The sequence below is a fragment of the Cetorhinus maximus genome, chromosome 8 (genome assembly GCF_964194155.1).
Source record: "Cetorhinus maximus chromosome 8, sCetMax3.hap1.1, whole genome shotgun sequence".
Taxonomy (NCBI): Eukaryota; Metazoa; Chordata; class Chondrichthyes; order Lamniformes; family Cetorhinidae; genus Cetorhinus; species Cetorhinus maximus.
In genome coordinates, this window is record NC_135886.1 from 5,243,770 (window position 1) to 5,269,516 (window position 25,747).

General features: G+C 43.3%; 1 protein-coding gene across 1 annotated transcript in view; it reads right to left on the reverse strand.

Annotated features, from left to right (window-relative positions):
• Nucleotides 1-3,162: 3,162 nt before the first annotated feature.
• LOC144684059 (uncharacterized) overlaps nt 3,163-25,747 on the reverse strand; it is a 177,933-nt gene continuing 155,348 nt past the window's right edge. Inside the window, exons 16-19 of the mRNA XM_078547773.1 lie at nt 13,489-13,803; nt 9,344-9,667; nt 6,888-7,005; nt 3,163-3,208 (exon numbers count right to left, since the gene is read on the reverse strand). Of these exons, the coding sequence (XP_078403899.1) occupies nt 3,163-3,208; nt 6,888-7,005; nt 9,344-9,667; nt 13,489-13,803 (803 nt within the window). The remainder of the gene's footprint in view (nt 3,209-6,887; nt 7,006-9,343; nt 9,668-13,488; nt 13,804-25,747) is intronic.

Below are 25,747 nucleotides of genomic sequence, written 5' to 3' on the forward strand. Positions count from 1 at the left end.
GGTGGGGGGTTGCTGGATCAATAATATATACTTTAGTCAGACATTGTTAAGCCCTTGAAGAACCATCAAATCAGGCCTCTGAGCAGTCAGAGAACCTGTCCATACAGTGAGCTTATCATGAAGCTAATGAGTTTACTTCAAGTGTTTCTAGATGTACCAATCTCAGAACTCCAAAGTAACTGCAAAAGTCAGGACAACAACCCCTGACTAAAATTCATGTTCCCTGCTCATAGGTAAGAGAATAAATGAAGAATTTCCTTTGCAAGATGTAAGTGGCAGTATTTTACATCAGAAGTAATTGCCCTCAGAGGGCTGCACACCTTGGGCAGAACCTTGTGCCCTTTAAAAATAATCAAAAGGCGGGACCATATTTGGGTCTGCCTGAGGGATCTTCCTGGAGGCAGCCAATGAAGAGACCACACCCGGGCCTATCATCCGATTGAGGAAGGCGGGCAGGATAGAGGGCCTACAGCCTTGGCAGGGGTGCAATTCCACTGGCAGAGGTGGGCACTGCTGCTGCAGAAAGGGGAAGGTAAGGTTGCCCCCATTTTGAGGCACCCTCTGGAGAGGTATCCACTTTTATAAAAGCTAGTGACCCCAGGTGTTGCCCACTGATGACTGCAACTCCAGTTGCGAGTTAAAACAGGAGGTCACACGGATGCCCCAGGTCATCTCCAGACACCTGCTGGGCTTGGCTCTCAGTGGGTGCTAGGGTTGCCAGTGATTAAATGCATTCCGGGAGCTTTCATCGCATCGTTTAATACTAAGATAAAAGCAAAATACTGCAGATGCTGGAAATCTGAAACAAAAACAAAAAATGCTGGAAAAACTCAGCAGGTCTAACAGCATCTGTGGAGGGAAAAAAAGAGTTAATGTTTTGAGTCCTAATGATTCTTCTTCAGAGCTAGAGAATAGTAAAAATGTAATGTAATTTATGTTGCTTAAGCGGGGGTGGAGCAGGTGAAGGTGGATAGAAGGTCAGTGATAGGTGGAGGCAAAGGAGAGATTGCCAGAGATGTCATAGACAAAAGGACAAAGGGGTGTTCTTCATAGTGATACTGGCTAAAGGAGGTACTAATGGTGACATTAAGATCAGAAAGCAGAATGTGATAATGGCAGGACAAGGGTAAGCTCTCTGGAAAGAACAACATGAACAAGTGACAAATGGTCCTTGTGAGGGTGGGGTGATCGCTTTGCAGGACATCTTTGGTCTCTACGCAAGCATGACCCAGACCTTCCTGTTGCTTGCCATTCAACACCCCCATCTTTCTGTTTTGGCTTCAGTTTAATATCACACCTAAAAGAAGGCAGTTCCAACAGTGGAGCAGTCTCTCAGTACTGCACTGAAGTATCTGCCTGGATTGTATGATCAAGTCCCGGAGTTAACCCATGACGATCTGACTTGGAGACTAGAGTTGGATGCTGAGCCAAATTTGGCCCATTAGGCCTGTTGTGTTAAAGAAAAGAAAGAAAGCTGTGGATTTTTATAATGTTTTTCATGATCACTGGATGTCTCAAAGAGCTTTACAGCCCATGGAGAACTTTTGAAGTGTATTCACTGCTGTGATGTAGAAAATGCAGCAGCCAATTTGTGCACAGCAAACCCCCCACAAACAGCAATGTGATAATGATCAGGCTATTTGTTTCTGTGATGCTGATTGAGGGATAAGTAATGGTTAGGACACCGGGGATAACTCCCTTATTCTTCTTCAAAATAATGTCATGGGATCTATTAAATTCACTCAAGTAGGCAGATTGGACCTCGGGTTAACATCTCACCCAAAAAACAGCACCTCCAACAGTTCAGCACTCCCTCAGTACTGCAACAGAGTGTCAACATTTGAATTTTCCACTCAAGTCCTGGCATGGAACTCAAACCTGGAACTTGCGAATCAGCGGCAACAGGGCTACCAATGCTGGGGGTGTGGGGGGTGGGGGGTCTGGCTGGTGAGTGTGGTGCTATAAGGCCTGGTATTGGGACCACTCTAATTTATATTAATGTCCTGGACTCTGAAACTCAAGGTCAATTGATTACATTTGCTGATGATACCAAACTGGGAGGAGCAGTGGGAATGGAGGAAACAATTCCGAAGTTCAAGGAAGAATTGGACTAAAGTAAATATGTGGACAGTTCATGGCAGAAGAAACTCAATGCAACTGAGATGCAAAGTTAAGAGCACTGGGCAGTACATGCACCACCCGAATGGTTTTGCTAATGAGTAACGGTAGCATAAATTGCCATTTCAGATTCCTGTGGAGTGTCATGTAATGGAATTTTAGGGCTTTTCTTTGTGGTCTGGCTGTGAATCATGACTCCACTGTAGATGACACTGTCCGGGTTGTTAACTGAGTGACTTGTCCCTTCACCTCTCCGTGAAGACGATTTCTTTTGCAACTGCACTGCTACATATGTGATTTCCTCATTATTCAACTCGGCAGTTCCCTCTCTGTGTGATCCTGCTGAGGTCCTTTGAGTGTGGTTTACCTTTGCATACTCAGTGCTCTCTTCCTCTGCTGCCAATTCCTAAAATATATTAAAAAAATGATTGCATTTATTTTTGATTAGCTTGAACGGTGACTTGTGCTGTTATGAGGAGAAAGCTATTTATTCATTATTATAAATCAGTTTATAAAGGATTACAAGATATTAACAATAATTTACAGCACAGAAACAAACAATTCAGCCCAATGGGTCTATACCAGTATCATTCTCCTCACGACCCTCCTCCCACCCCTCTTCATCCAACCTCTTCAAAATATCTTTCTATTACTTTCTCCCTCAACTGCTTATCCAGCTTTATCCAGCTTTATTTATGGTGTTTGCCTGAACTTTGCCTTATAGTAACGAGTTTCAGATTCTGACACTCTCTGGGTAAATAAGTTTCTTCTGAATTCCTCATTCCTTCCCTTGGGAGGAGTTGAGTCCAATAGGATTGCTGCATTTAAAGGAAAGCTAGATAAGCACATGAGAGAGAAAAGGACAGAAGGATATGCTGATAGGGTGGGATGAAGAGGGTTGAGAGGAGGTTCGTGTGGAGCATAAAAACCAGCCTCGAGCAGATGGGCCGAATGGCTGTAAGCTCTTAGTAAATTCTATATCCACCAGCTTGCAAATTTCCAAACAGTATTCAGAGAAGTAATGTTAATATCCTTACCTGATTATCATGGAGAGTCTTGTCTCTCCGATGACTTAGAATGCTGTTTGTACCTGAAAAATTACAATGTAACTGTTGAAAGAGCTGTAACAAGGAATGGTTAATACGTTTAAAATCTCTAAACTAAACATGTGTTGCAAGTGTGCATAACCTGACATTGATCCACATTCATGGAAATGCGTTCAGCTGCATTGCACCAATGATTTCCAGCATGGATTGAACAATCAGCCTGGTTATTATACATAGCATGACAAAAGCGTTTGTAGTGTAATGGGTTAATAGAATAGCTATGCTGATGAGTGATATACACCATGATGTATCAATGACATTGGCAGTCATGTGCTATTTTCCCGGGAGAGAGGATGGAACACTCTGTACTCAGGGGAGGCATACCTACTCTGTAACCTATCTTAAATACAGTGTTTATAAAGCAGTTTAAAGCAAGTAACAGAGTAAGACTAGTTTCTCTCGGTAAGATAGGTCACACATATCAGAAACCAGCAACTACACTACCAGCATTTGACATTTACTGTCTGACAGAACAGATTGTCTATTGGAGAACGCACCCAAATTTCATTCCATTAATTTCTACGTAGCACTCTGACAGATTAACACCCATGATGTGAAGGTGAAAATTAACTCCCGTGTGTTTACGATTTAGCATTTCAAAAACTGATCAATTCTATCCTGAAAACGAGTTCCTGTTATGTTGTGTCATTGATGGAAGGTCAAGCGATTCATCACAGGGAGAAATCAGAGGCCCAATTTTTACTCACTCAGAGAGACACGCTGTCAAAGCTTTTTGCCTTGTTCTCATCAGGACAGTTCGCAAGAATACCAACAATAAAGGGAGCAACAATTTATACTGCATGAGAAGAGAGTGCTGATTGCTTCAACAGCTTAAAATCCTGAGGGGTCTTGATGGGGTGGATGTGGAGAGAATGTTTCCTCTTGTGGAAGAATCTAGAACTAGGGGTCATTATTTAAAAATAAGGGGTCGCCCCCATTTAAAATGGAGATGAGGCAAAATTTATTTCACTCCTAGGGTCGTGAGTCTTTGGAACTCTCTTCCTGAAAAGGTGGTGGAAGCAGAGTCTTTGAATATTTTTAAGGGGGAGGTGGATAGATTCTTGGTAAACAAGGGGGTGATAGGTTATTGTGGGTAGCTGGGATGCAGGTTTCAGGTTACCATCAGATCAGTCATGATCTTATTGAATGACGGAGCAGGCTCGAGGGGCTGAATGGCCTACTCCTGCTCCTTGTTCATATGTTCAAATGTATTTTTTATCAGCAATACTCGACTTAATTATTCCATGGGCAGAATTTTGCTCTTGTCGGGTGGGCATGGCAGGTGGGCTCAGGAGTGGTTGTGAAGCCGACCACTGCCCCCGATCAGGCCCCAACATCGATTTCACGTGGGCTGGCCTATTAATGGCCAACCAGCGCATAATACGCGCTGCAACGCTTAGCACTGCTGGCATTAGGACGGGAGGAGGGCAAGTGCGCTAGTTTGTGCATGTGTGAGCGTGCACACAGTGAAAGCTCCCTGAGCCTCAGAGCTGCCTCAGGGAGCTGAAGATTTTGAGCAATCAAAATAAAGAACTGAAAAATAATGAAAACATGTCCCCTCATGTGACTCTGTCACATGACCATGGGCATTTAAATATGAGTTCTAAAAGTTTTTTTTTTAATCACTGGTCAAAACCCCGTCCCGCCCATTGATGAGGTTTCGCCAAAAGTGCAAAGGCGGCTTGGCCGAATTGCCCACCTGCCAACCGAACGGTTGAACGGGCAGCAAAAAATTCAATTCTATTAATTGATTAAGGGCCTTAATAGGTTGCTTCATTGTCAGCGGGCGTGCTGCCGCCTCTCGCACATGCCTGCAGAGCGAAATATCGCCAGAGTGTACGATGTCGTCTAGACGCTCGTCTGACCTCATCGCGCACTATTTTACTCTCGTTTGGGTCTGGCGCATGCCCGCTCGAAGAGAGAAAAATTCAGCCCCATGTTCAATATGTGTAGACTAGAATGAGAATACTAGGGTCATGGGTGATTGTTGATTGATCCGACAAACTGTATATTCTTTCTATTCTGCAGCAAATTATTGCCATATAATGAAATGATTAAAGAGAAATAGAAACTCATCCTTGTTGATTTGCCTCAGGTACAGAAGTAGAGAAACAGCCAACACCACAAGTATGCCCCCCAGCACTCCGAGCACAATGTAAATCAGACTGTGAAACAGAGAATAGGCAAGGGACAGTGTTGGTTCATAGTTGATCACTGGCTATTTGTTTAAAGAAATATTTAAAGGTAGATATTTATAAAGTGGCTTTCATGACCTCAGGACATCCCAACGCACTTTACAAGCAAAGAATATTTTTGATGCAGTGTAACTGTTGTTATTTGGCAAATGTGGCATTCAATTTGCACACAGCATGCTCCCACAAATAGCAATTAGATGGATGAACAAATAATTTGTTTTGTTCAGTGATGTTGCCCAGGCCTCGAGGGAGAACTGTTCTGCTCTTCTATGAATGTCACTATGGGATCTGTTACAGCCACCTGAGAGAGCAGATGGGCCTTGGGTTTATCACATCTGAGAGGTGGCACCTCTAACAGCACAGCACTCCCTCAGTAGTGCACTGGAGTGTCAGCCAAGATAATGTGCTGAGGTCTCTGGAGCGGAAGTGAACCCACAGCCTTTGACACATAAGGTGAGTGTGCTAAACACTCAGCCCTGTTTAATACTGGGTCAGTTTTAATTATTGAAATCCAAATGCAAGAAAACCTGATGATCCCAGAAAAAAATGGAAGCAAAAACCGTTTCATACATATATGGATTTCATATTCAGATGATCTCTGTAGTCAACTTTATACAACAGAGCAGACATAGAGATTTGTCTGAAAATAAAAATCAGATACTTTCAATACTTCTTAAATCATTGACAATAATCTGGATAAAAGTAAGTGCACTGCATGTGCCAGAAATATGAACGGAAAACAGAAGATTCTGGAAACATTCAGCAGCTCAGTTGGGATGTGTGGGGTGAGTGGACCTGCTTCGGTTCGTGTGTGGACTAGAATTCTGAAGAAGTGTCTGCACCCAAACCATGAACGTGTTTATTTTCTCCACAGCTGCGGACATACCTGCTGTCCATTTCCAACTGTCCCTCTTTCTGTTTGACATTTAGTTGGCGTTTTCTCTTTATCACCATTGTAACTTCAAAGACCCGATTCCTGACTGTTTACATCGGACTACAATTTCTGCTACTTATTGTCGACAGCTCGGGCTAATAATATGGAAATGGGACCAGAGCTGCAAGACGTCTCGCATTAGTGAAACCAAGGGATGTGCAGGTATATCACGCTAATTCTCCATTTTCATCAGCAGAAATACAACTACTCTGTCAGTGTAGACAGCAGCAAGGTAAGTTTGACAAGTACAACTCCTCACACACAGTGAGATTACGGTAGCGGTGAAGTAATCAAGGTGAATAAGGCAAAAAACACCATCTGAGCGGCAACACGATGGAAAAGCTCACTCCTTGCTTGTATTCTCCAACAGAAAAATGCATCCTCATTAAGAAGTTAACACAACAGCTTGATATAAACCCAGCCACCATTTCCATTCTGATGAGCTACTTTCCAAATTAATGAACAACTTTCACTCCTTTGGCCAATCGTATGTCTCACATATGGAAGCAATGCCAATCCATGAGAACATTGTACCTTTCAGGATTTTCGGGATCTGAAGGTGTGGATCGATTGATAGTGGAAATTATATTTGTACTTGTCAAATGTGTAGTTGGTGATACTGTTGTAGAAACTTCACAAAAATACTCAGGTCCTGTTGAAACAAGGGAATAACATTCAGATTCACCTCATTTTCACTTGTAGTCAACTGAGAGAGCATCATTGTCAAATGGAAACTCATTAATTGAGGAAAATCCTGGCTGGTAGAATTGATTTCTGTGTAATTTACTCCTCTCTGGTCACAAGTGGAGAGGTTGCTGATACCTGGTGGTGATCTATCTTTACTGGTAATTCCACTTTCTTTACTATGTCTGAGAGTTGGTGGGACAGAGTTACTAGTGGGCAAGTTAAGGGCTCAGGTTAGTGGACTACAATCCAGAGATACACTTTCGTGACATGAATTTCATGTGAACACATTAAACAGTCACATCCTAATACTGGCAATGGTCACTTTCTGCCCTTTGGGGGCAGTTTTCTGAGCTTGCAGTAAAGATGGGAATCTTCATCCACTGACCGTGAATGTCTCAGACCTGCCAGTGATTTTCTGTCCATTTAATGATAATGACCCACCTTGCTGCTGGGACTGACTCCTCCCTCCCCCTTCCCCCCTCCAGTTTGCACTCAGATAATTGGTTCAGATATATTTTAATAAATCGTTTGTTTCAAAAGGTATGAAATAAGTTGTGTTGATTCAGCACCTTTCACAACCTTGGGATATCCCAAAGTGTCTCAGAGCCTATGAAGTACTTTTTTGAAGTAAAGCCACAGTTTTAATATCGGGAAACGTGGAAGTTAATTCGTACACAACAAAGCCCCACAAACATCAGTAAAACATTCACTAGATGATCTGTTTTGTAGTGACATTAGCAGGCTCAAAAGACCAAGTGGCCTGCTCCAGCTCCCAATTTGTGTGTATTGGTTGAGGAATAAAGGCTTCAAGGACACCAGGAGAACTTCCCTATTCTGTGAATAATACCCTGGAATTGTTTAAATCTACCGAAAGCGGATGTGGATCCTCAATTTAATACCTCATCTACACAGCAGCACCACCACCAGTATAGCACTACCTCAGTGCTGGACCATGGTATAAAGCCCGAATTTTAACTCTTAAGGGGAACTTGAACCTACTAAAGACTGGCATCAAAGGTCAGAGTGCAACTGAGTCCCTGCTGACAACTCCAGTACCAATACAGTTTACAGGTGTAATTTCTACCTGCTGCTGACAGTCTTTGGTCAGAGTTTTATGACAGTGGGATTTGATGGTCCTGCCGGAGTGCATGGAGTTTAGAATGCTGCATTTTACAGCCCAGTCCCTGCCGCGATGGGGGTGTCAAATTCCACCCTTCTTCCCTGACAACTTAGGCAAGAGACCACATGGGCATATGACCAGAGTCAATCTATTTGCACATGTAAATTCCTGTCTCCTGCTGCTCAGGTGAAAATGCGATTCTCTTTGTTTTCTGCCCATTTTGGTGTTTCTGGGTGAACATGTTGCACCCACTCTGCAGAAAATTGAACCGCTACATTCAAATAGGCTAAAGTCCTCCTTATTTCAGAACCAGGGTCATTGTTTTATGGGGAGCGAATAATTAATTTTTTAAATGGGATAATTTGAGATTTTGACTGGAATGATGGAAAATTACAACACAGGGGAGGGAATTCAGCCCATCGCTCGAATGCTGGTTCTCTGAATGATCTCCTCTTTTAATTCCATTTCCTTGTCCTTTTCCGATACCCTCATACATTTGTTTCTTTGTTTCCCTTTTAAAACCCAGGATTGAATTTGTTTGTAAACTTATTTCAGTTGGGCATTCCATGTCCTAAAAACAGTTTGCATCAATAAAATTCTCCAAATTTCTCCCCTTGTCCTTTTAGTGATAATTTTAAAGTTAATGCTCTCTTGTTGCTGACTCACTGACTAGTGGAAATAGTTAGAGTTACCTTATCAAAATTTCTAACAATTTCCAAGGCCTCCAGCTGATCATTCACCTCAGTTGTGATGATGCTTTTCTCATGACTAAAACCTCTCATCCAAGGTTTCATTTTAATTCAATTCTTCTCTATTCTATCAGTGACATCCTTCCCAAACTAGGACACAACAGTTGGAGGTTGCATTTCACAATTCCATCTGCTGGAAATAGACAAATTGCTTTATGAAATCTCTGTCAATCAAATGCTATTTTGATTTGATGGGTTTGTTGGACATTCTGCAATATTTCTGCATGTTTTGGGGATATTTTATGATCCTGTCCATTTTTCATGAGAAATGCAACTTAGTGACCTTGTTCAGAATGTTTGAGGAACCAGAGAGAGTGAATTTGGCCAGTTGCCATTTCTCAGATTGACTGAAGGAACTGAACCAGTGACCAGTTTGGATAGACATAAATTTAAAAAATTCATTCGCCACATTGTTTGTATAAAATAACACTTACCAATGTTTCCAATTTGTATCACATAACTGCAGCTTTTCTTTGTTACATTGATCATTGATAGGTTAACAGTGTAACTGGGTTTTTCTCCCTGATTATTCGAGGCTATGCAGTGATATTGATGAAGTTGCTTTGTGAAGGATTGACAATGTAGATCCAGTTTATTGGTGTCAGAGATCTTTGAATCCTCAGACAGGGTCTTTTCATACCATGTGTACTGAATGGGAAGGGATCCCTGTACAGACTCACAGGAGATGGACACTGAACCCCCAGAACATGAGACGTGTGGTGGTGTTGAAAATCTAAGCACAGGAACAGAGACGGGTTCTGTTGGAAAGAAAGAAACATTCAGATACTGAACATTTAATAATCAAATAATCTTCAGACTTTGCACTTCATCTCAGCCAGGATCTGCCATGTTGGAATCTCACCAACACATCTACCAATCTATGGGGTGGATGTCTAATTTGGGCTTGGGAACTGGACATGGGAGATAGTTCCAGGTCCTGACACCATTCACCATTCTTTAGGTATGCCCAATGCAATTTTCAATGTTCCAGCCAATCGAAAGCCTGGAACTGGGCTCACCATCCAATCAGGGACAGTGGGCGGGACCCTGATGCTAGAGGGCCTCACCAGGTGAGGTGGGAGTTGCTGACCTGAGCATGGAGAGAGCAAGGGGCAAGTCCAGGTAAGTTTATTTTATGTTTCAAAACCCGGCAGTTGCCGGGCCATGATCCTGAAGGGGCAATGTGGTCTGCTTGCATTGCCGAATGAAATCCCAGTGGGCACAGGAATGGGTCTTTAATTGGCCCCTTTGGTAAATGTTATTTCCTAAGTTAGCTGCCCACTACTTGACTGCAAGCCACCCACTTTCAAAATGTTTGGGGTTTGGTGTTGTAACGGTAAATGGGCATGGAGACCAGCGGTGCCAAAATTCACACCCGCCCACCTCTAATCCTGACAATATACTTTTTAAAAATCCATCCCCATATCTCTCCATCCTCTTAGAGGCCTGAGTTACCCTTTCAGCCATTATATCAGAACAAATCAGGTCTCCAGATCAGAACAGCAGCAATGATACTGAGGATATGTTAACATGAAAATCATGGTGAACAATATCTCTTTGTAGCTGGTAGTGAGCCTCCAATGCTGTTTCATTGTTTGTGAGTTGAATGTGAATTAGTTGGAAAGAATCTAAGGGAAGCACAGGGGAAAATGAAGGCAAAATGTTGTCAGATATCGGTTACACGTTTTGTAGCTTTGAATAAGAATGTAAATGTGATTGGCTCTGGTTCTCTGCATGCTGCGATAGAACACTTCAACCCTGGTACGTGGAGACGAGTGGGGGGACTGTGTGTGGGGTGGTGAGAAAGCTGGAAATACCAAGAATGTTGAGTTTTTGCCGAATTTAACAGCGAAATGTCACCAGAATTCTTGCACACTGATTGAAAGTTTGGCTGGTTCCCAAGTAGGAAAGTTACGGTAACAGTTTGGAAATTGGTGGGAATGTGGCCTCGGAGCACAGCAGAGAGGAGGGAGTTGGGGTGGCTTTGCTTCTTGGGGCAGGATTGGGCAATCATGGGGTGGGAGAAATTGTATAAAACATTTGCCTGGAGATAGGGGTGAAGCTTTCGTGTGTCTCCTGGATCACAAGCTGTTCTGGAGAAGGTTCTGGATCCAGCAAATCCCATCATGCTTCAACCAGATGCAGGATGGGCGAGTGGGAATTATAATTCCCTCTTTGATCAAGGAATTAGCAAGAGAAAAGTGACACTTTCACCAACATTTTTAATGAGGTTTGGCAGGCCTTCACTGCTTTCACTGTCCCAAACTGTACTCTGAAACGACACAGGTCACCGTTTGCCTGGTGATTGAAAAGTGTCTCTTTGAAATGCTAACTGTTTATGAGCTTGTTTCTCAGCACATTGTTACTCACAAGGCCCAGATCACTGAAAAATTAACCGGTGGACCAGAACATGGAAAAGGGATCCGGACATGCAGCCCCTTCAGCCTGTTCCACAATTCAATTAAATCACAACTGACCAGTATCTTATGTCCATTTACCTACCTGGGTCCCATAACCCGAATATTGCTACCAGATAAAATCTGTCAATCAGTTTTGATATTTTCAATTGAGCTCAAGAGCTTTTTTGGAGGAGAGTGTTCCAGATTTCCACTATACTTTGTGTGAAGAAGTGTTCCCGACATCCCTGACGAGCCTAACTCCAGATTTAAGGTTATGGTTCCATGACTTGGACTGCCTCATCAGTGGATAGGGTCAAAAGTCAACAGTAAGAAGTGGTTTTGATATGTTAATGAACAAAAAAGAACTTCAACAGATTTGTACATGAAGCAATAACAGGAATAGTTTGAATTGAGTTGTTTTAGTTCCAAGGGGGATATATGCAGGTTGTAAAAAGGTGTAAGGAAGTGACATAAAGAAAGGGTAAGGTTGTTTTTACAAGTCTAAGAGGTAAAGTAAAGATTGATTTAATCAATCCTGGGAAAAAAGCATTTCTGAACAGACTGGTTGCAACAAAGAGAGATCAAAGGGAAGAAACGCATTTAAGGGAATACTGAAGCCTATGTGAGGGGGTAACTGCTTAGATCTCCCAGAACACTGCAGGATGGTTGGCCAGATCTCCCTGAAGACAGCAGGGTAGCTGGTCAGAACTCCCAGGAGACAGTGTGAACAAGGCCCAGACCTGAAGACCCAGTTGCTGTCAGCCTCAGAGGACACCCCAAGGTAAAAGCACTGTGTGGTAAAATTACTGGACTTCTATAGCTTTTTAAATCTATAATGATAGTTGCTGAACAGAAAAGAGAAAGATTAGCTCTGAGGTTAGCTAGGTTAATATTTGTGGAACTGTTTTAAAGTGCTGTTTACTGTGTGAATCTATTCTTGTGTTTAAATGTAATTGTGTCTTTTTTCCTTTATTCTTTTAATAAATGTTTACTTTACAATAAAATCATCACATGTATTCTGGGAAATCATTTCCTGATTTCAGAACCACTCCTCATACTATACAAATTGGAAAAACCGTTTTGGCAGCTGTTTCACGTTCCCCTCTGGGATTTGTGCAGCTTGGCATTTACCATCTGTCGTGCCATAACAGAAGGAGCTTTGACTCGGAGCAGTTTATGTGGATGGGGTCAGGGTTAACATGTGAAATGACACATCTGGAACCTGACTCAAGATGCTGACCTCAGTGTTTATCTCTGCCATGCTTGGCTGGTTGTTCCAAAGCCTCTTTAGATTGGTGGGTTAGAAACGTAAATAAATTAATTGCTGAATCCTAATGATATTTCATGGTACATTTGAATCTAATGCCACATCCTGGGATTACCCAACTTCCTGAATGGAACCAAGGAGAGATTGCAACGACAATTCATGAAGCTCCTTAAAAATCAGGCAAATGCAGCAATAATTACCCTGTGTCCTCTGCTGCTTTCTTATTGCCCACTGGGAAATTCTACAACAGGTGAAATGTAGGACCACGCCTTATACCCCCTCATGCTCCTGACTGCAAGCTGTACACTTCCACCCACCTCCAAGCCCCCTGATGACAAATTTTCCCCTCACACCCACCCCCTTTTTGGGCTGTGAGGGGTGAAGGGCCTTTGTGTTTTGACTTTAGCTGTTACAAAGTCCAACGGCATTAAGGAGGGGCCTTTTAACCAGCCCGTCTCCGCAGCCGGCAGCCCCTGTGGCTGCCTCTGCATTTCTTCCTGGTGTGGCTGGGCCAGACTGCAGCCCGGGCACAGCTCCCAGCAATGGAAATCCCACCTTTGTGGGCACTTTCTTCCAAGGCCGAGCGGGGAATTTTCCGAATTCCCCCTACCCGCTTTGAGGCTGAAAATCCAGCCCATTGTCTCAACAATTAATAAAGAGGCTTCTTTTACCATCCAAACAACTTTTCAATTTCCGTTTAGTTCACTTGTAAAGTTCAACTCTGACATGTTGGACTGGCCATGAATTGGGTTTGGGTAACATGAATCGGATTTCCCGATTTCTGCCCTTTACCTTTAAGACTCTGCATTGCTGAGGAGCCTCGGGATATCGGAGTTGTCATGTTTCCTCCCAGACAAAACATTGATCGGACATTTCAGTCGACAGTAATAAAGAGAATCAGTAAGAAATGTACCGTAAGATATTTGTAGCTTTACAGCAAACATTGAGTCAAGGCCAGTTTTTCCAATACCGCAGCTGTACCATCCTGTATCTCCTGAGCGAAGATCCTCCATAGTAACAATAAATATTCCTGTTGACTTGTAATCTGTGACCGATATTCTTCCATTTCGCCAATTTGTCGATGCTAAAACATGACACTGGCGAGTCCAGCCGTGACACCAATGTTTTATATGTGACTCGTAGCTCCGTGCATCATAGTGACATTCTATTGTGATCGCTCTTCCCACAACTCCTGTTACTCTCTCCTTTGCCCACAATGCACCTGAAACTGAGGAGACAACATTTCAGAAATTGAACAGGAAATATCTGCTTAATTCAAACAGATACATTTTAATGAGTTAAATTCCATCAAGTTTGTGATGTGAGTAATCATTCATATAGACACTTATCAGAGCCTCACTGTATTCCAAAGCACGTCACAGACAATGATTTACTCGTGAGATATTTGGGGCATTTTCTTGACATATTGGCAGGGGCTGGTAGAGTGAGGGGAACCTGGAAATTGGGGTTCTGCCTCATACTGTGGTGTTTAACCCCAGACTACGTATGACATCATCAAGAGGTTCCACAGCCAGAAACCAGCCTGATTGACAGGCCTGATTTGCAGTTGGTTGGAGAGCAGTGTGGAGGCGGTCATAGGAGCCGACAGTTCCCTGCTCTGATCTGAGGTGGGTGGGGTGCGGGGAGGGTTGTGTCCTTGCAGGAGGGGGTGTTCAGATCTTGAATGAGTTAGGGACGTCCAAAGGTAGGATTTGAAGGACTTGAAGGTTTGAGAGGTTGTGTGATAGGTGGCCTTGTAGGATGGATAGATTCCTGAGGTAGGGATTTGGATGCCTTGACTTGAACATTCATGAGACAATTGGCCTTGCTGGGACAGAAACTCATGCTGTGGGGAAAGAGTTTGTATTAAAATAACAAAAGAGAGATTGAAAATAATTAAATGGCTAGAGAGAAGTGAAGAAAAGGAAAAAGATACAGGGAAAGTTACAGATGAAAAGGGAATGGGAAAGAGATCAGATCAGAAAGAGGAAGGATTGGAAAGAAGAAGATTGCCAAACAGACAGAAACATGATTAAGTTGCCTGTCCATAAGTACATCAATATTCTGCATAAAATTGATAAGCTAGAGGCACAAAATATTTTGGGTAGGTTAAAGTTGTGGCTTAGAGCAGATGGGGCTGGGAGTTTAACATTGTGTGTTATAAAATAGATTCATCGAAAATGTTGGAGAGGTGGCAATACTGAGTGATGAGCAAAATCTAGTTTCTTATAGTTAAAGAATGAAAAAGAAAAGGCCATTTATGAGAAGGGTGATGTAGACCAAGCATCTACCAGTGAGGAACAGTGTTACTGAGAGAGCCTCATAAAACAATATTTCATCAACTGTACTTTAAAAAACAGAAATATTTGCAAACTTGGGACATGTTTTACTTGTGGGATTATTACCGCTGCAGTCTTCAGTGTATACTGGACATCAGATTATATTGAAAATTTACCAATTAAAACAGGGTATCATTTTCAAAATGTTGCTTGCATAGCTTTTTGAAAATTAAATTCTCCTTAACTTATCATTCACAATTAATAATGCAGTTCAGTATATTTGTTAACTATTCCCATGGTGTGATAGTAAATTCACAAGGTAATAAAATACTTCACAATTATTATTCATTTGGTGTTGCTGACTATTTTGTGCCTTTAGACTTAGGAGATTTCCCATATCTAGAGACGGATGCGGCAGACAAAGCTCATGTTTACTTTTGCTTTCCAAAGCTTGTTTTCCCTGGAACAGGTCACTAACCTCCGGAGACAACAGAATGAGTGGCACCACTGCACATCAAGCATGTCGGACTGGGATCTCTCACCCTCTTCCCACCAGCCTTAGGTCTGTTGGAAGATTTTCAGGTTGATAATCAACCTGTTGGTCCTGGTTAGAACGCGCCATCCATTCCCAATAAGAACAGAAGTGGGACTCGAACACAGAGCTTCTGGCTCAGATACAGAGACACTACCCACTGTGCCCAAGACCTCTTTTGTGGCTTTGCATGTCTCCAAATATTTAAACATCTGCTGTATAACCAGTGCACGAGAGTTAAACCAACTCAGATTATCGGAATATCCAGCTCTGGCTGTCACTCACCGGGCAGAGAACAAATGAAGAGAATCAAAATCCACATTGTTTTGTTCACAAAGATCAGGGCAGAACTTGTTTCCAGACACTCAGCTCTTGTTTCTCACGTCGAAATAAGTGTCTAATAGAAATGATACAAGGAATTTAAATGAGGAAGAAGATAGCAGGAAGCCAGATCATGAAACCACAGTAAGGCAGCTGATGATATCTGACCCCTAAGAACTTGAACTTCTGTCAGTTATATTTAACAAAAGAACTAAACCAATTTTCATTGAAAGGATATAAAATCCCGAAAACAAGAATGTTAAAAAGTTAGAACATATGGATAATGGTGACCCGAGCGAGTATTTATACTGAATTGTGAGGTGAATTAGAACAGGATCCCCCTCCCAATTTCTACAATCCCCACAGGAACAGAAGCATTTTTTTCATTTCTGAATTTTAGTTGTCCAATTGAATACAGAGATTTCTTAATATTTTGGTTTTATTTGCTAATCTTTGCGGATCACCCGTAAGTACCTGATTGATTTAAAAAGGATGGAGATACCCCACAAAATGATGTTCCACCTGTAGCCATTGTTGAACCTATGGTTCCTGTTAAAGTTGTACAGCCAAGGATAGTCATGCCCGATGTCTCTGTCGGAGTGGACGACATGATCTGCCTGTGCCTAATGAGGTACCTGATGTTATTCCAGAGACTATGGTTCCTGCCAAAGAATCGGAGGTCGTGAAGCTATGACATTCCACATGGATCAGGAAACCACTTGAAAGACTGAACTTATAATTTCATGACCTGTGTAAATATTTTAATGTCATGAGATAAACATCCTTGCAAATACAAAATGTACAGAAAAGTTAAAGGGTGAGGAATGTAGGACCATAGAACCATAGAACACTATAGCATAGAAAAACAGTCCATTCCACCCTTCTAGTCTGTGCCGAAATATTATTCCGCTAGTCCCATTGATCTGCACCCAGTCCATAACCCTCCAGACCTCTCCCATCCATGTATCTATCCAAATTATTCTTAAAACTTAAGAGTGAGCCGGCATTTACCACGTCAGATGGCAGCTCGTTCCACCATCCCACAACTCTCTGAGTGAAGAAGTTCCCCCTAATGTTCCCCCTAAGCCTTTCCCCTTTCACCCTAAAGCCATGTCCTCTTGTGTTTATCTCTCCTAATCTAAGTGGAAAAAGCCTACTTGCATTTACTCTGTCTATACCCCTCATAATTTTGTAAACTTCTATCAAATCTCCCCTAATTCTTCTACGCTCCAAGGAATAAAGTCCTAACCTGTTTAATGTTTCCCTGTAACTCAACTCCTGAAGACCCGGCAACATCCTAGTAAATCTTCTCTGCACTCTTTCAATCTTACTGATATCCTTCCTGTAGTTAGGCAACAAGTACTGCACACAATACTCCAAAATTGGCCTCTCCAATGTCTTATACAACCTCACCATAACATCCCAACTCCTATACTCAATACTTTGATTTATGAAGGCCAGTATGCTAAAAGATTTCTTTACAACCCTGTCTACCTGAAGCCACTTTCAGGGAATTATGTATCTGATCTCCCAGCTCCCTTTATTCCGCCGCACTCCTCAGTGCCCTACCATTTACTCTGTATGTCCTACCTTGGTTTGTCCTTCCAAAATGCAACACCTCACACTTTTCTGCATTAAATTCCATCTGCCATTTTCTGGCCCATTTTTCCAGTTGGTCCAGATCCCTCTGCAAGCTTTGAAAGCCTACCTCGCTGTCCACAACACCTCCAATCTTAGCGTCATCAACAAGCTTGCTGATCCAATTTACCACATTATCTTCCGGATCATTTATATAGACAACCAACAACAATGGTCCCAGCACAGATCCCTGAGGCACACCACTAGTCACAGGCCTCCAGTCTGAGAAGCAATCATCCACTACCACTCTCTGTCTTCTCCCACACAGCCAATTTCGAATCCAGTTTACAACCTCTCCATGGATACCAAGTGTCTGAACCTTCTGAACTAACCTCCCATGTGAGACCTTGTCAAAGGCCTTACTGAAGTCCATGTAGACAACATCCACAGCTATTCCTTCATCTACTTTCTTGGTAACCTCCTCGAAAAACTCGACAAGGTTCGTTAAACACGACCTACCACGCACAAAGCCATGCTGACTATCCTTAATCAACCCTTGGCTGTCCAAATAATTGTATATCTGATCTCTCAGAACTCCTTCCAATAATTTACCTACTACTGACGTCAGGCTCACTGGCCTGTAATTACCTGGTTTACTTTTGGAGCCTTTTTTAAACACCAAAAACAACATGAGCTACCCTCCAATCCTCCGGCACCTCACCCATGGCTAAGGACATTTTAAATATTTCTGCCAGGGCCCCTGCAATTTCTACACTAGTCTCCCTCAAGGTCCAAGGGAATATCATGTCAGGCCCGGGGGATTTATCTACCTTTATTCGCTGTAAGGCAGCAAGCACCTCCACCTCTTTAATCTCTATATGTTCCATGACACTACTGCTTGTTTCCCTTCCTTCCTTATACACTATGCCAGTTTCCGGAGTAAATACTGATGCAAAAAAACTGTTTAAGATCTCCCCCATCTCGTGAGGCTCCACACATAGACAACCACTCTGATCTTCAAGGGGACCAATTGTGTCCCTTACTATCCCTTACTATTACTGTAATAATTATAGTTTTGATAAACGTAGGACTGTAACATTAAGAATAATCCTTTGTTGTAAGAGAACATGATCTGCGTCAACCAACCAGTTTGCAGCATGGGGAACCTCCACGGGGAGTTCTCCTTTAGTTATAGAGTTAGATACACACATGTAGCTGCTGCTGCTGTCTTGGAAATAAAGTTCAATGTTTCCACCCAGAAAAGTTGCCTGGAAAATCAACTCGAGAAGATCGGGCTAGAACTTGGTGAAAATATAATGGGGTATGAACAACAAACACCTCTTTTAATGTGAAAATCGGTCAGCAACTTTTGGCGATGAAGAGAAAAGCCAATGAATCGTGAATTGCCACAAGTTACTGCTGATTTGTGCCACTCCACCTCTGCCTTAAAAATATTCGAAGACTCCCCTTCACCACCTTTTCAGGAAGAGATTTCCGAAGACTCACGACCCTCTGAGTTAAAAAAAAATCACCTAATCTCTGTTCTAAATGAGTGACCCCTCATTTTCCCACAAGAGGAAACATCCTCTCCGGACCCACCCTGTCAAGTCCCCTCAGGAACTTATATGTATCAATCAAGTCGCCTCTTACTCTTCTAAACTCCAGCAGATAGAAACCTAGTCTGTCCAACCTTTCCTCATTAGAAAATCCACCCATTCCTGGTATTAGCTTGGTAAACCTTCTCTGAACTGCTTCCAATGCATTTACATCCTTCCTTAAATAATGTGACCAATACTGTACAGAGTTTTCCAAATGTGGTCTCACTAGTGCCCTATGCAGATGAAGAATAACTTCCCTACTTTTGTATTCAATCTCCCTCACAATAAATGAAATCATTCTATCAGATTTCCTAATTACTTGCGGTCCCTGCACACTAACCTTTTGTGATTCGTGCACTAGGACAGCCAGATCCCTCTGCATCTCAGAGCTCTGCAATCTCTCACCATTAAGATAACATGCTTTTCTTTTATTCTTCCTGCCAAAATGGACAATTTTACATTTTCCCACATTATACTCCATTTTCCAGATCTTTGCCCACTGTCTAAACCTATCTATATCTTTTTGTAGCCTCCTTATGTCCTCTTCACAACTTACTTTCTACCTATCTTTGTGTCATCAGCAAATTCAGAAACCATCCCTTCAATCCTTTGATCCAAGTCATTGATATGAAGTATAAACTGTTGAGGTCCCAGCACTGATCCCTGTGCCACAAAACTCGTATATCTTGCCAAACTAAAAAAGACCCATTTATGCCTACTCTCTGCTTCTTGTTAGCCAGCCAATTTTCTATCCATACCAATATGTTACCCCATATACCATGAGCTTTTATTTTCCGCAATAACTTTTGATGTGGCACTTTATGAAACACCTTCTGGAAACCTAAGTACATTACATCCACCAGTTCCCCTTTATCCACAGCACATGTTACTTCCTCAAAGAACTCCAATCAGCTGGTTAAACAGATTTCCCTTTCACAAAACCATGTTGATTCTGCCTGATCACCATGACCTTATCCAAGTGCCCTTCTATATCTTCTTTAATAATAGCTTCTAACATTTTCCCTATGACTGGTGCAAAATGCCTATTCAATTTATCTGCCATCTCCTTGTTTTCCATTATCAATTCTCCAGGCTCACCTTCTATAGGACCAGCACACACTTTGTTCACTCTTTTCTTTTTTAAATATTTATAATAACTCTTACTATCTGTTGTTATATTCCTGGCTAGCTTTCTCTCATAAACTAAATTTTCCCTTCTTATTAGTCTTTTAGTCATTCTTTTCTGTTCCTTATATTCTGTCCTATCTTCTGACCTGCCACCCCTCTTTGCAGAATTATATGCTTTTGCTTTGAGTTTGATACTATGTTTAACCTTTCAAGTTAACCACGGATGGTGTGTCCGTCACTTGGACTTTTTCTTACTCGTTGGAATGTGCATTCTGAGATATCCCATTAAATATGAGCCACTGCATCTCGATTGACCTGTCCCTTAATCTATTTTGCCAATTCACTTTAGCCATCACAGCTTTCATGTTCTTATAATTGCCCTTATTTAAGTTTAAAAATTTACAGCGGGATTTTCCACACCCACTCGCCGGCCCTTCCGGTCCCGTCGCAAGTCAGTGGGGCTTCTGTCTGGGGATCTGCCTCCCCCACAGCGAGTCTCACCAGCAACAGGGCCCGAAAATCCCGACCTTAGACTCAGACCCATTCCTCTCTCCCTCAAACTGAATGTAAAATTCTTCCTATTATGTCACTGTTTCCTAGGGGCATCTGCACAGTGAGATCGTTAATTCCTCCCATCTCATTGCACAATAGCAGGTCTAGTATAACCTGCTGTCTGGTTGAATCCAGAACATGCCGTTCTCAGAAACCATCTTGAAAATATTCAATGTACTCCTCAGCTAGGCTATCTTTGTCCATCTGACTTTTCCAGTCTAGATGTAAATTAAAATCTCCCATGATTATCACCATGACTTTCTGACAAGCTCCAATTATTTCTTCCTCTCTTGTACTAATACCATCATTCACTAACAGAGCTACCACTACACCTTTTCCTCGCTTCCTGTCCTTCCTAAGTACCCTGTACCCTTCAATATTCACATCCCAATCCATGTCTTCCTGCAGCCATGTCTCCGTAATGGCTATCAAATTGTAATTATTTATTTCTATGTGCGCTCTCAGTTCATCTGTTTTGTTTTGAATGCTACGTGCATTCAGATACAGAGCTTTTAGTTTTATCCTTTTAACTTTTTATAACCTTTAGTTTCATTTGTTGATTTACTGTTAGATTTGTTCTCTCTATCCCCCCTTGTCAGTGTCTGTTTTTCATTTTTCCTAATAACAACTTTTTCTTTTGACTTGTATCTGCTCATTGAATTACAACATTATCCCGAATATGATCTGTTGCCCCACTATTTAGTTTAAAACCCTCTCTACTTCCCTAGTTCTGTGGCTCGCCAGAACACTGGTCCCAGCACGGTTCAGGTGTAGACCGTCCCAATGGTACAGATCCCACTTTCCACAGTACTGGCTCTTGTGCCCTACAAACCAGAACCCACTTCTTCCACACCAGTCTCTGAGCCACATTCACCTCCTGAGTCTGATTTGTCCTGTGCCAATTTGCACATGGCTCAGGTAATAATCCATAGGTTATGATCTTTGAGGTTCTGCTTCTTAATCTGGTGCCTCGCTCCTCATACTGATTGTGCAGAACCTCCTTCTTTGTCCTGTCTATGTCGTTGGTGCTTACATGGACCACCATGACTGGGTGCTCCCCCTTCCAATGAAAGTTCCTCCCCAGCCCCGAGCCGACGTCCCACACCCTGGCACCGGGCAGGCAACATGGTCGTGTGGACTCACGCTGTTTGCTGCAGAGAACGGTGTCAATCCCTCTGACTATACTATCCCTCACTACCACTTCATTCCTGTTTGCTCCGCCCACTTGGATGACTTCCTGTGTCATGGTGCATTGGTCATTTAGCTCATCACCCCTGCTCCCCTCCCCTGCTCTTGTCCAAACAAGCTGAGAAACTTCAGACCTGTAGAACAATTGTAAATGCTGAGGCTCCTGCGCTCCTGCCCTCTGGGTCCCTTTACCTGCCTCACTCGCAGTCACACTCACCCTGTCCTAAGAGGTCTGATTGCCTCCTGGCACAAAGAATCCAGGTAACTTTCCCTCTCCCTGATGCGTCGCAGTGTCTGTTCTGAGCTGCAGCTGCTTAAACTTCAAACACTTACTGCCAACGTGTTTTCCCTGTAACAATGCAGTTCTTCTTCTTCCCCCATTTGCAAACACAACCCTTCATTTTGTGACTAACACCTATTGTACATTCACAGGTTTCAGTCACACCTTAACCCTGAGAATAGCAACACATTTTTCTTGTGTTTTCAAGCCACCATCTACATGACAAGGTGCAACAACTTTGAAAACATTTTTTTCAAAGTTTAACTCTTTATTTACATTGGTCATCAACCATTAAATTATTTGTGGAGTTAATGAATTGAGCTTAAACTGAACTACGTTCATTTAGGATTGAACATCCACCCTCACCATTCTGTACACAACAAAAAGTTTTCAACCATTGAAACCGGAAGGAAACTCAGGCCTCTAAAGGCAATCTGTTCCACATGGGTAAAGTCTTCACTCTTACAAGAATAAAGCAATGGACCTCAGGTTGACAATGCAGTGAGTTGAGAAGCACATTCATTTATTGTCATTCCCAGAAGTAAGTCCCTGTAATACTGGCACCAGTAGATCCCAATTCCAAACTGGTAAATGAAGACCAGTTCTGAACTAGGAAGGACCAGTAAAACTGTCAATATCGCCGGTATTACCGGTCGCCCAGTAGGAACAGCCAGCAATACTGGTGATGTAAGTAGTACTGGTCCAAACTGGTTACTTTTCCCGTTTATCTGTTGGTGTTTATTGCTGGTGCACTTATATATTGCAGGGCCCAAATGAGGATCAAGAATGTCAATAATGAACTGAAATCACGCATTCCCATGTTTGTGTGTGTGTGTGTGTGTGTGTGCATGTGTGTGGGTGATTGAGGATATTTGTGTGTGTGTGTGTGTCTGGGTGTGTGTGTGTATGAAGGTGCTCTGAATCAGCCACCACCTCCACCTCCTCCTTCTCCACTGTTGTTGCTGACTTCACCACAACCTTCAGTTCCGCTGCCTTCGCCACCTCCTCCTCTGCCATGTCCCGTATCTGCCACCTCCACATCCGCCATTGCCGTCTCCTCCACAGTTGCCTCCTTCCCTGAGGCTGATGCTGATTCTGCCAGAGTGACCAACTGTGGGGAAAATGTAAGGGATGCTTCATCGGAGGAGTGGGGTGGGAGTGCTGTCCAGACCAGCAAAGTGGTCTGCGGTTCACACCCCACCTCACTTCCAATTCTCCCCCAACACCCGCTTCCCCTGGTGAGAGTCGGGACCACCCAATCCTCATACCCGCCTGGATCCATCCCCTCCCACTTAGGCCTCCCAGAAATGTGCCTGCAAGGGTCTGTGTGCCTAACCCGACCCCCAGCCTCATGGGGCTGCATGGCCTTACCCGATTCCCCAGTCGGGCCTATTCATCCTGACTCTTTCTCACTCTCACTCTCTCTCTCTCTCTCTCCCCCATCACTTTCCCAAACTCTCTCCCCCCTTTCCCATTGTCTCTCTCTGTCTCCTCTGCCTTTCTGACTATCTCTGCCTCCCTTTCTCCCACTTTCCCACCTTTCTCTCGAAGCCTTCTCCGGCCCTCCTCAGGCTGCACTACCCACTGAATGAGAGTTTATGCCCCAGTAATTGCATTGTCCCTCTCTGACTCCTAGTCCAATTGGTAACAGGTTCTGTGGTTCCAGCTGAATTTAGCTGAAGCAACTGGAATCCCTACTGGATTTCTGATGAGTCCAGTAGAATCCAGTAGAGGCCACTTGGCCGATCGTGTCTGCACCAGGTCTCCAAATGAGCAATATGACTTTGTGCCATTCTCCTGCTTTCTCCCTGTATCCTTGCACATTGTTTCTATTCAAATAATAATCTAATGCCCCGTTAAATGCCTCAATTAAACTTGCATCCACCACACTTCTAGGCAGCGCATTCGAATCTCGAGCTACTCGCTGTGTGGAAAAGTTCATTTCTCACCTCACAGTTGCTTCTCTTGCAAATCTCTTTAAATCTGAGCACTCTTATTCTTGACCCTTTTACAAGCGGGAACAGTTTCTCCCTCTCTACTCTATCCAGCCCCCTCATGATTTTGAACACCTCCATTAAATCTCCTCTTAGCCTTCTCTTCCGCAAGGAGAACAGTCCCAATCTCTCCAATCTATCTTCGCAACTGAAGTTACTTATTCCTGGAACCATTCCTCTAAACCTCTCCTGCACTTTCTAGTCCAACATGTTATTTCCTACTGGGAAGGGTTGAGCACAAGAACAATAACTTGCATTACTATAGAGCCTTTCTCATCGTAAAACTGGCAGCAAAGGTTTTGATGAGCTTCAGTTGGTTCAGGGTGAAGATGGTATTGGAACAGTCGAATTTGTAGGTAACAACAGCATTGGATGAAAACTCAATTGGACAGGGAGGTGGATAGAATCAGTGGCTATAAGGAAAATTGTTTGTAGTGGGGACAAAGACAATGGCTTCAGTCTTCACATTGTTCAGTTGTAATTTGGGACTGGCTGTTGGACAGACAGCTGGACAAGCAGTCTGACAGCACAGAGACAATGGAGGGTGCAAGAGAGGAGGTGGTCAAACAGGGAATCAGGCTTTGTGCTTGAAACTGCGCTTGTGGTCATTAGGAAACAGGGAATTCCTCACAAGTGTAGATTGTATTTGCTAAAATAAGGATAAAAATCATAACATAATAACATTAAGATCATATCAGGTTTCTAAAAGGAAAACAGTTATAAAGGTTCCCTCCCATGTAAAACATATTATTGAAGTGTGAAGCATATATATTGTTTATAACGTTAGTGGAAAGTATTTTAAATGAGAGTTTAGTGGTGTCTGTATCTGTGGGCAGAATTTTCCCAGAATTGCACTAAGTGCGGTAGCGGGTGGGTAAAATGGAGTCCTACCTGCCGATGAAGATGATGGGTTTTCACACCATATCATCCCAAACCCGGCTCATTATTTATTCACTCCCGTGAAACACTCCGTTTCCATGGCAAGCGGGCTGTCATTCGCCCACCCGCCATCACCCCGCTGTTACATCACGCTGGCCGCCATCTTGAAAAGGCAGCGGCCAGCAAAGCGCTCATCACCCCCAGCTTACCACCCCTGCCTCGGAGACATGGCCAGCAAAGGGAAAAAATACTGCAGACCCCTGCTTCATTGAGGGTCCCTCGAGCGACTGCTGGATGCCGTGGAGGCCCACCGGGATGTGTTCTACCCCCGCTCTGACCGCAGGGTGGGCAGCAAAGTCACCAACACGGCTCGGGAGGCGGTGACAGCGGTGGTCAGTGCGAACGTCCTGCAGAGGAGGACAGCCACCCAGTACCACAAAAGCTCGAATGATCTCCTCTGTTCCGCCAGGGTAAGTCACTCTTTTCACAAACCCAACTCACACACTCACAAACCCATCAGACATCCACAGTGCCCTCACCCCCTGCCAGTGCCAGGGACAACACCATTCACTCTCTCACACACACCTTCATTGTCCTCATCCCGTCCATGGGACCACTCACCACCCACACAGGCCAGGCATATTTATCCTTTGGCCCCGGCAGGCATCCTGACACACTGTCCCCATCCATATCCACACAGGACAAACTGGCACACAACAGGAGGGAAAGGTCGGAGACAGGTGGAGGGATGCCGGAGATCAAAGTTTTGACAGAATTCGAAAATGGAGCTATCCAGCTGACCGGCAATGATCGGGGCCGGTCCTGTGCTGACGGTGAGGTCGT